Here is a 12,155-nt window from a genome sequence, read left to right on the forward strand (position 1 = left end):
TGCTCACTCCACCCCTTGAGACTGGCTGTGTAATTACATGTTTGTGTTGTGCACAATCAATAACTATTAAATGTTCTATTGTGCAACCAAGGAAAATTTACGGGAAACATATTTGCATAAAAATTAAGACTAGACTTCAAATAGAATCTTCTTATCTAGTCAGGAGAACCAATAATTTTTTTTCCATTCAGGCTGATATATCCATCCATCGTCATGTTGTATTGAAATATGGAAATAGTTAATATAATAAAGCCAAGGGAGGATTTGTACTAAATTGTATCCAAAACTTTCCGGTGTGTCATCAGTATTTCAATTTTTCTACCATTAAGCACTCAAGGTGGGTAGCAAACCATTCCTAGACATTGGGTTGTTTCAGACAACCGTTGTTTGTTCGGTATAGTAACAAGCCACAGTTTGTTGGGTAGCAAACATTACTCAGTCTGCAGAGTACTCCCATCTCTTACCTCTTCAGTTTGCATACTTGGGGAATCTTGGTTTTGTTTAAAGCAAATTTGAAAACTTGTCCAAAACTGAAAGGTGTTATTTCAACAAACCAGCATTGAAATGTTGCAGCAATGTGTGGGGGCTGAGGAGATTGGGGTGGCAGGGGGGCACAGACTTGGCAGTCTGTGGGTTGCATTCATGACCCAACAAACAGTAAGCAGGCACTCCCAAACTGCTCAGTACCATCTTTTAAAATATAATTCATTTTTACAACTTGGTAAAACCTAACAGCATGGGTTTGGTTCCTAAAACCAGGAACAAACTATTGAAAGTAAGTTAAAATCCTAGTTACTCCTTTTCTTTTCCTCACTATATTTATTCATCTAAGAGAAGATACTTTATCTGATAACTACAAGTTCTAGTGTAACAGTTTACACATGTAGAATACACTTCCTGTAAAACAGGTTTGTCACTGAAACATCTCCACTTAAACAACCCTTAAGTGGCTAGGAGAAACTCAAGACTTTGGCTTGTCATATTCTATTAAGTCCTTTTTGTGCTCAGATGCTGCTACAACTTTTTTAAAATTTTCATACTTTGGACTTCCAGCTATATTAACTGTTTTGGTCATGAACAGAATGATCAATATATTATGTGTCAGCTATGTTGTGCAAAACTCTAAAATTCCTATTAACTAACATGGAACAAGGTAGCCTGCATTAAATGAGAAGATAATTGCAAATCAATTTGCTTATGAAGGTATTCCTCACAATATTGGGTACTTTCATCCAGGTTCCTGTAAGTTGCTAATGACTTCTCTACAGGAGAAGATGTTGGTTTAAACATTAATGTTGGTTGGTTAAACCACTTCTGGGTGGTGGCTCCCCATTTGTGGAACTCTCTCCCCCTGGAATTGAGAACAGCTCCCTCTTTAGAGTCCTTTCGGCTGGGGCTTAAGACCTTTTTATTTAGGGAGGCCTTTTTATGCTGACAGTAGGGAGCATGGCCCTTTTTGAATGGATTTTAATTTAGGATCCAGGCTTTTATTGTGTTTCATTGTTTTTAATGTTTTTATATGTATATTATGCTTTTAATTGTGACCTGCCTTGAGTATCCTCATTGGATAGAAAGGCAGAGTATAAATCTCTTAAATAAATTAAAATAAATAAATTGCATATCAAAGGCAGGTTTATAATTGAGAGAGTTTTTAATCCAAAGGGTACGGTAGAGATAGATATCTCATGCTTCTAACACCAGGAAAATCTTTGACTCCTGGTGTGGGAAATGGTTCTAGAAGAAAAGACACATAGTTTGGGAAAGGGCCCATCAGCAAACCTTCAGGCTAATAATCTGTACAATTTTTCAAGAAAACTAGGTTAAACAGGTGGTATAACATGCCAAAATTATATAGAATAAATCAAACATTTTGGTGATAGTTACACAAAGATTGCCATGAGATTGAGTTAGATTTGCCACATGAAGATTTGCCCAGTAATATAAAAATACTGAGACATAGTCTTGGTAAAAAAATGTGGAAAGACAACAAATTACTTGGTAGCAAAAGACTCCAGGTTGATCTTGTGCCATATAATTGGCAGATAACTGAATACAGTATCTTCTTAACCTTTTTAGCTATGCAAATAGTTTAGTTCTGCAAATAGAAAAGATTAAACCTACCAACACTGATCTGATCTGATTGAGACTGATCCATAAGGCCTGAGAATTAGTAATCGTGTCCATACTTACCTGCCAAATCGGTGAAGATAAAGGCCAAAGCAGATCAGTCATTCTGAAATGCGATATTTCATAACAGTTGTAAGGTCTTTTAAGAAACATTAAAATGATACCCAGTAAATTTAAATGTCTTTTGTTATATTGATTTTAACAATTCTGACTCTCTAATAGAGATAATTAAAATGCTTTGAATTTTGTTTTGCCTTTAATAACTTTTCCTATTTTGAATAGTTGTGCGTGGTTTTTCTTAAGAAACAAATTGTCTCATGCCACTAGAACACAAAGTTCTGTTTTGACACATGTACCCTTCTAAATATATGCCTATCATACTTGCCTTTTCTTTGCATATATGAACTGCACAATTTACACTTTAAGAGCTGAAAATCAGTAGTGATTTTAAATGCTATGAGACTAAAGAGGAAATCTATGGAGTAATCCAAATGAGCTGCTTTGAACTGAGTGTTGGACCTCCTACAGGATGTGCAAATAGTTGCTGTAATTGTGTATGGATTTCTCTCTAACCTTCTATTTTTGTATGTGGTATGTGCCCCTACCTTCCAGGGAGAATGCATCCTTTCCATTTGAAGAACGAGATGCCTGTTGTGCCATATACTGTGCATTCTGCTTTTTGTAGCGGAACACAGGGAGACTGCATGTCTCTTGGCTTAAAGAAAATGACAGAATTTGGGGGGGGTGTAACCTAGCTCTTGTTGCATGTATGAATGCCTACAGTACTTTCCAAAGTGCTCTGGATTTTTGTCTGCTTTTTGCATAGAAAGCATTCTGATCTGTTGAAATTGTTTGGCTTCCCTGTGAAAAAGCAGGTGACAAGGTTCTGTTACAGACCAATATTTATCTTTCAACTTCTGTCACTTTTTTTTTTTTTTAAAAGCACCATCTTGTAGCTATATTAGAATGGCAGTTTTAGGATTTATTTCTTTTGCTAACTTTGCAGAATGTACAGATTGCAAAATGATACAGAGGGAAGTTGGTGTGCTTCTTAACAGTGTGGTGGTAGTTCTTGTTTAGCAGAAACTTTTCCATGTGTATAATCTGCTCACATTACTGCAGTGGAACTCAAACTTTTCCGGCCAGTGGCTCCCTTGACGCCCTTGGCTGTTGGCCATGACTCCCTGTCATATTCCTGAGGGCTGGAAGTGACATCATTAAACAGGAAGTGGCCAGAAATATTAACCATATTAATATTAATTATACTAATCATATCATTAACTAAATGTAGATCTTAAAAATATATTAATACACAGCAATATACAGGTGCAGCCTATTTATCCACGGATTTTTTATTTGCGGATTTGTCTCAGTGTGAATGGGGTGGGGGAACTGAAAGTCACACACACCTTTGCCTCCTTCGCCCTGCGCTGGGTCTCACTTCATTTCCAGGCAGCCTGAAACACTGCAAAAAGGCTCTGCCTCACCCAGGCAGGGAAATAGCCCTGGAAGAGGTTCCCCTTGAAAAGGAACGGCAACACTCCTGGAGCCCCTGAGCCAGCAAAGAGGCTGAAGAGGGGAAGGGGGTTGGAAAACCTCTGTAGCCAGAACACATGCAGCAAGGTGGAGCTCTCTCTCTCTCACTCACTCACTCACTCACTCACACAGGGGCAGGTGTGGTAGCAACAGAGGGGATTGCTCTAAAAAACCCAGGGAGTGTTTGCCAAATTCCCTCCCCCATTGAGATGGTGCAGGCAATCACAGACACAAGCAACCCCCCCCTCCATGGTGCAGGCTATCACCAACACAAGCAAGCCTTCCCACCACGCAAAGCATGAGATATAGCCTACAATCCTCTCCACACTTTCCTGGGAGTAAGCCCCATTGGCTGAAATGGGGCTTACTTCTGAGTAGACATGCATAGGCTTGAGCTGTGTGTCTCCTAGTATAGGAGACAAATCAGCCTCCTAACCAAACCCTTATCAATGTGTTATCAACGGGAGGGGATTGATAACAGCTGCCTTAGTTTCCTTCCATCCGGAGTGTCAGGCTGCAGTGTATTTGCGTAACTCTATGGAATTTAGCACAACACTTTTTTGTTAATCGTGCCGAGTCATGGAACAAAGCTAACGTGGATAAACAGGCTCCATCTGTACATGCTTTATAAATGATCAGCTGCTGATCACTGTTGGAGACAGGATACTGGAGTAGATAGATTTCATCTGGTCCAGGAAGACATTTTTTTAACTTTGTAAGCATACCAATAGAATTGTTTTATCGAATGAACTTTGTGAACAACCAGTCTGACCAACATTACACACACACCCCCTGTGGACCCCAATCCAACTAGTCATTTCTCCCATTCTTCTTGGATAGGATTGAACCCTTTATTATTTTAATTAAGTTAAATTTTTCCAGCAGCTGGTGGGGAAAACAAAAAGACCATGGAAATACGTATATCAGAGCTGATAAGGGTTTGGCTAGGAGGCTGATTTGTCTCCTATACTAGGAGATGCACAGCTCAAGCCTATGCATGTCTACTCAGAAGTAAGCCCCATTTCAGTCAATGGGGCTTACTCCCAGGAAAGTGTGGAGAGGATTGGGCTATCACTTCATCAATGGCTGATAAGTATTCCCTTCAAATAGCAAGATTCATCACTTTAAAAATACAACCTTTCCTCTTCAGCCAAACAACAAGATTAATAAATCACTTTAAAAACAGTACCCTTTTTCTGCTCCTGGCCAAGTAGTGTGTGCTTGTCTCTCCCCTCCCCCTTTGCCAACTGCATGGAAACAACTTTAAGGGGAGGGGGAGGAAAGCGGAAAGGTTTGGAGATCAAAAGGGAGGAGTGGAAGAGGGAGAGGTTGAAAAGAGATTTTCAAATCCCAAATCTTTCAAATCTTTCATCTTTCCCAAATCCCAAATCTTTCAAATCCCAAAGAGAGGGATCACTTTGATCCCAGACTGGGAACTAGGAACCAACAAGACAAGGATCAAGGAGGGTTTCTTTCTGATGGTCAGCAAGGACAAGGACTGCAAAATGAACATGCTTGGTGCTTGCCAGATGGGGGCTGGAGTGGAAGAGCTTTGCAAACAACATGCAGTGAATATAGGGCGGCAGCCTTGGAGTGGAGGGAGAAGAGGGCGGGGTGGCAGCAGCCTCTCTAGCAACTGCTCATTGAGAGGGAGCAGCTGAGCAACTCCCTTTTCTTCTGCTTTAAAAAAAAGCGCAGAGATGGGCAGAAGACAGGCTCCTATTCTGCCCAGGGGTGTGACTGTATTGCTGAATAGGAGCCTGTATTGCTGGGCAGGCTCCTATTCTGCCCAGGTCATCCCATGTCTCCCCTTTCAGTTCCTAGCGCCTCCCTAATGAGCTGCGCCTCAGTTTGAATAACACTGCATTACTGTGATAATTCTTTATATTTTATTGTAAATTTTAAAAAAATATAATTCAACCAAATAAATTGTTTATTCTCTACCTCTACAATACTAAGATCTGTACTAGGATCAATTAATAATGAAAATCCTTTGTCCATAATGATAACTACTAGGTATTTATATACTGCCTTTCTGGTCATCAGATTACTCCTCTGACTTTATTCAAGGCGGTTTACATAGGCAGGCGTTTCTAAATCCCTCCAGGGGATTTTTACAATAGTAGAAGGTTCTTTCTTTCAAGAACCACACAACATTTCAGATGGATCTTCCTAGTCTGGTCTCACTTCTGGCCTCCAGTTGCCTCCCATGCAGGCTGACAAGCAGCTCCTTCATCTCTCACATGGAGGACAGCCAAAACCCTTCTTCACTGGCATCAAAGAGCAGATGGAATAACTCAGCTCGGCAGCTGCTTCAAGGTCTCGCCATTCAGGGAGCTGCTGGTGGCCTCAAACTGGCGACCTTCAGATGTTCGGGCTAACAGAGGCTCTACCCTCTAGACCAGACCTCCTGCCCCATGCCGGCAGTTTGTCCATGCCGGCAGTTGGATTAGAGATTACCTTAAGATCTCTTCAACCTTCTATTTCATACAATATTTTAATAGTTCATAACTGCCAGTAGCAATCATAATTATTGTTGGTTATACATTTACACTAAAACAAATTTCAAGATTCCAGTATTATCCTCCTAGTTCCAAGAATCTGTAAAGAATCTGCACATTGGGTTAAAAAAAATAATCTGAGTGGGTTGCACTCAACTTCGAGTGGGTTGCACTCAAAGGTACATTTGTGCAAATGGAAGCACTTTCATATGGAAGGGAGCATGATTCTTGCTGATTTCCTCACTTTGGCAATCCTCTGTGCCATATACCATCTTGCTCAGAAGGTCCCTGAATCTCATGAGTAGACTTTATGGAGTCTTCAAGGGATTACTTTGAGTACAGAGGCTGGAGAGGTCCAGTGCTGGAACTGCATTTCTTGTGTGGTAGATTACAAAGCAGAACAGGGCTGTATTATATTATGGATTTAAGGTGTTTAGGATATATTGTGAAACTTTTGAAGGGGTGAGCTTAGTATGTGTTCAGATTTTCGTCTTCAAGATTTCACTTGACAATAGTCTGATTTGTTGAAACAATCGAAAAAGTTATTAGGATGTGAATACTACACTCATGAAAGTGAATTTCTTGTATATCCAGGATTGCAGAACACTGAAGTATGATAGTAAAAGTCTTATAATGGAGTGTTTCTTTAAGAATACAGTAAAATGCCAACTACAATGCTATAGGGTACATGTTTGTTCAGAAGTACTATTGCATTCAGTAGGGCTTACTTTCAGGTAAGTTATAGGAGTGCAGCCTAAGTAAAAACTTTTTTTTTTCATTAGCATTAGGTTTTTTCTGCATCTATTTTTTTTCAAGCAGTCTAGTAGCAGTACAGTGATTTATTTCTATTTTTCCTAAGATCTTTCAGATCCATGCTACTAATACACACATGTTTTTCATTAGTCTCCTTTGGCACTGTTTGCCATGATACTGTTGACAGTCTCACACTACAGATCTTTTCTCTTTAGTAAAACTGTTTGTGATGTCATTGTCTTGCAATTTTTCAGAAGGGCAGGATTATAACTTAATCAGAGGTACATATAAAACAGCCCTCCTGTAAAACAGGTTTTCATATTTCAAAAAAATGGCACCTTTTGGCACCTGAATATAAACAAAATCTTGTGGCACCTTAAAGCCCACAGATTTGTAGCATATGCATTTGTGCACTGCAGTTCATCTGTATCAGATGGAGGAAGTGGGTGGGTGTATATGCATGTACAGAGAGAAGGGCAAAAGGTTTTTTGAAAACTGCAATATCGGTTTCAAATATAAGTGCAAGAAGCTTGGTCTGGTAATAAGTTTAAGCCATTTCTGCCCAATGTTACATATTCACAACAGGGATCAAATGTGTACACCTGTGGGCTGGGCAGTTTAAAATAGGCTGCTACAAACACATTCCTTACAAAAACAAGGTGCTATATTTAATAATTGCATAAATTAAAGTATGCTACATGCGCTGCAATCCTGTATATGCTTACCTGGGAGTAAGTTCCATTGAAGTCAGTGGGGCTTACTTCTGAGTAAACATGCCTAAGATTGAGGTGAGAATAGCCAAAAAAATTCCTGCCACAGTTTTTTAAAAGGCTCTGACCGACCTTCTGAAGTGTGGAGAAGCCACATGCTTTGAAGGCCTTTGCAGCATCCTCACAATCTGGGGGTGTGCATTTCAACACCTCATGGCATTGCAGTTTGGATTACAGCCTAAGTCTCACTGAATACAATCGACTTACTTCTGAATAAAATAACACTGTTTTCAAACACCTCTACCTAAGCCTGTTACAGTTTTCTTATGTTTCACTGGTACGCTGAATAATTCATTAATTGTACAATGATTGTTCATTGTCCTTTTTTTTCATAACCTTCACTTGACTTCTTCCTTTGGGTTTATTCTTTAGGTGCGCCACAGAGTATCTGATCAGGTAATGGCCTTGAAGATGAATACATTAAGCAGCAACAGAGCAAATATGCTGAAAGAAGTCCAGCTCATGAACAGGCTTTCACATCCAAACATATTAAAGTAAGAAAGGTGTCTGTGTGTGCACACATGTGCAGATAAATACTTTCAAATTCTCCTCCTAAACCTTGAATGGCCATAAAAAATGTAAATAAAAACTTCAAGTTGTGTCTCTTTAAAAGTTGCAAAATCTAAAGAGTAGCTTTAGAATAAGTTTCCAGTGATGAGACACATGTTTGTGCTCTTGACATTTTCCTGGTTCTGTCTCTCCCTATAATTCCTGATCGTTTTCTGTTTGTTCATGCCATACTCCTGGCCCTCCCCCCACAAATCTTTGATTCAAAAAATCAGGCTGAATATCATGGAACCTTTACAAATAGTATTGGAATGAGTCACAGTAGTTTAAATCTTGGAGCCATGGTGATGTAGTAATTATACAGGCTGTGCACCTCTTATCTAAAATGCTTGAGATCAGAAACATTTTGGATATCAGATTTTTCTGTATTTTGGAATACTTTCATATACATAATGAGAGATCTTGGGGACAGGGCCCCAGTCTAAACACAAAATTCATTTGTTTCATATACTCCTTATACACAAAGCCTGAAGGTAATTTTATACAATATTTTTAATAATTTTGTGCATGAAACAAGGTTTGTGCATGAAACTGTGGTTTTATTTTTTTAGACTGAAAAGTAAAAAATGTTGGTGCAATAAAAAGTTGGTGCTATAAAAAGTTATGAATTTCAGCATATTCAGAGTTCCAGCTAAGGAATACACAATCTGTATTATAGTTTGAGGTGTTGGCTATTTGCAGTCATATACTTGCAAAGTGACCCTGAGAGGTAGTAGATGAGAGAGCACATCTATCATTTGAGGGTGATTGAGGGGAATAAAATAGTGTACCCTTATTTGTGCAGCCTTAAGCTCCTTTTAGGAAGATGAAATTCAAATACAAACTTTAAAAACAATCACTTGCTTAAGTAAAATCCACTGATATTTCAAGCGTGAATATTCTTTACATCTCTAAATGTTCTATATTCACTGAAATATAGATAGAAATAAGGATAGTGATGTATACAAGCTGCTTATGTATAATTTGTGATTGGGCCTCACTGACCACTTTACCTCAAGCTTCTGTTTTCATCCTTTTTATGCCTTCTGGAGCATTTGTTGAGCTCTCTGTTCATTGGATCAGGACCATTCTGGTGGCCTTGCGTTCCCCTTCACTTGACCTTCAATAGGAGCTGAAGCACAGTCACCTACTCTTAACTAAACAGACATGTGTGGCTCAGTTTCATTTTCCTTGTCAGGTTGGGGGGGACGACTTCCTTTTCAGGTGTGTTTTGAGGCCTGCGTTCATTGGATCATGGCCATTCTGGTGGGGTTACAATCCTCTCATCCTGCCCTTTGAAGTGGGCTGAGGAACATTCACCTACTTGTGAGTAAATATGCACCTCTGGCTTAGTTTCATTTTCCATAGGACTCAATACACTTTTCTTGTTAGCTATCGGCTTGTCAGTTTCACAACCCACCAACAATCAGGTCAGGGCCCACTGGTGGGTTGCAACCCACAGTTTGGGAAACACTGAAATAGTTATTATGTGGTTTCCTCAGGAGGACAAGCAAGATTTTAGGAAAAACAGGCACAAGGACAAGGTGGAAGAAAATAAACAGGCACGAGGCACATGTATGAGGTTTTGTTGGTTGGCTTGATGCATGTAATGACTTAGGGCCTGATCCAGATCCGTGCACGCTGACTCACCGCCAGCACACACTGTTGCAATCATGCCAGAAGGCAAGTTTGAGAGTCCTTACCGCAGGCCCAGTGCTGAAGCAGACCACCTGGTGGTGGAGAGGTGGGGGTGTGAGGAGTTGGGGAGGAAGGGGGAGAGGAGGGAGGGAGGGGGTGGAACTGGTGGCACTCTGTTCCACTGGCTCCAGAGCCCCGTGTGGTCTGTCACAGAAGTCTCTGACTCCGTGGCAGCTCCAGAGCTGCTATAGAATCAAGTAGCCCCATTGCAGGGCTACTTCCCTTACCCAAGGGAAGGGAATGACAGTCCCCTTCTCTTGAGAAGCTGTTGTGGGCTGCCTGGTTGTGCTTGGGATGCTGAGGCAGCCATTTTGGCACTGGGGCAGCCTCGCACTCCGGGCAGCTCAGGATTGGGCTGCCCGAAAGCAAAGTTGAACAGAGCAGAGGTTCGGCCTTCATTATCTCTGTATTACTTGTGGTAAGGGAGCTTGCTATCTGCTTCAAGGACTCTTCAACTAATGTCTCTGAAAGAGCAGAGATTGAATTTTGTTCCTTTGGATAAATAGGCTGTCTAGCACAGAGAAACCTCCTATGCTTTACAGCAGGCTTTCTCAACTGTGGGTCGTGACCTGATTGTGGGTGGGTTGCGAAGCTGCAACTAACAAACTGAAAGCAGATGAGCAAAACGCATTTAACCCTATGGAAAGTGGGTATGGTGCATTTAGTCACAAGTAGATGAACGTGCCTTGGTCCATTGCAAAGGGCAGGCTGAGAGGAATCCAGTACCACCAGAATGTTCCTGATCAGATGAACTCTACCCCCAAAGAAAGTCCCACCCTCCAAGCTGATGAATGTATTGAACCCTATGGAAGGCTAAACTAAGCCTCATGGTTTACTCATGAGTAAGCAAATGTGCCTTGGCTTGTGTGGAGGTCAGGCAAAGGGGAGTGCAAGGCTACCAGAATTGTCCCAGTTCTATGCATGTGGAGCTCAACAAGTGCTCCAGAAGGCAGCCCCCCCCACCATAGTACAGTAAAAGAGACTTGACCTGGTAAGACTTTTTTCTTTTTTAGCGTTGTAAAGCTAGGTGGGTCCTGATGGCATGTAATTTTAAAAAATGGGTTCCAGTGCTAATAAGTTTAGAACCACTGATTGATTCATTGAAAAGGGTTGTTGCCTTTTACAGATTCCTTCCCCCCTCCATGGAGTCTCATTTTCTTTTCTCAACCTTCTGTGTTTTTTAATGCTGTTTAGAGGGAAGCTTTGAATCTCAATTTATTTTTATTTTAAGAGATTTATACCCCTCTTTCCCATAGCGAAGCAAATGTCCAAGGCAGCTCACGAAACTTTATAAACAAGTACAAAGTATCACAACAAGTAAAAACATCAAACAAGGCATGAAAACATAATTTTAACATTACAGGTCCAACCTTGTTATACATTGATTTTTTGTACATGGATTTGACTCAACATGAATGGCCCCTGCAATTGAGAAGGAATGTGCTGATCCTTGGAGAAGGGGAAAAATGCATCCCTTTAAAATCACAGTTTAAAAAACTGGTTTTTACTGTTGTAGAGAGACAATCATGCAAGTGATTACAGGGATAACCTAATTATCCACAGATTTTTCTATCTCAATGTGATGAGAAGGGCCCTTTAAATTAAAGGAAAACAGTCCTTTAACAATAGCCTCATTAATGCAAGAGAGGGCAGTCATCTGACAATCCATCAAACATTCTCTTTCCTAGCACAAGGCAAACCTCACCCTTCCCCCTGAGCACTTAAATGTCAGTGATTATCACTTCCATTCTTTCTTCCTTGCTGGGGCTCCTGGTGAAAGGAGGGATTACTGCCTCCTAGTGAAACCTAAGCTCCTGGGGAGAGAGTGATTGCCTCTGTGTGCATTTCAAAAGGTCAGCAAGGCTGTTAGGTTTAAATCACAGGACTTTTTTTTAAAAATTGATTTGCTTTAGTGCTTTTGCCACCCAAGTGAGTTCTGGGAACCCTCATGAATAATGAGACTTGACCTGTACATAGTGATAAAAGGAAAAAAAAAGTAAATTTGTTAACATTACATGGAGCAAAATATAAGGAGAAAAAGAAAAAAAAATCATTGAACCAATTGGGAACAGATACTTCCAGGGGGGCAGCCCCCCTGGACGTGCCCTTCGCTGCCTTGGGTGCCCTTTAGGGAGAAAGACGGATTACAAGCTCAATAAATAATTTACAGCAGTATCACAGTCTGATATACTATGATTTAATTATTTGTTTTACTTTAATTATA

At 40.4% G+C, this 12,155-nt stretch overlaps 1 protein-coding gene across 2 annotated transcripts in view; it reads left to right on the forward strand.

Moving 5' to 3' along the window:
• Window positions 1–12,155, forward strand: part of TESK2 (testis associated actin remodelling kinase 2) — an 82,299-nt gene that overhangs the window by 15,498 nt on the left and 54,646 nt on the right. For both annotated transcript variants that reach the window (XM_066626194.1, XM_066626193.1), the window contains one exon: window positions 8,060–8,181. In XM_066626194.1, the coding sequence (XP_066482291.1) occupies window positions 8,060–8,181 (122 nt within the window). The remainder of the gene's footprint in view (window positions 1–8,059; window positions 8,182–12,155) is intronic.

This window comes from Tiliqua scincoides, chromosome 4 (genome assembly GCF_035046505.1).
Source record: "Tiliqua scincoides isolate rTilSci1 chromosome 4, rTilSci1.hap2, whole genome shotgun sequence".
In the NCBI taxonomy this organism is placed as follows: Eukaryota; Metazoa; Chordata; class Lepidosauria; order Squamata; family Scincidae; genus Tiliqua; species Tiliqua scincoides.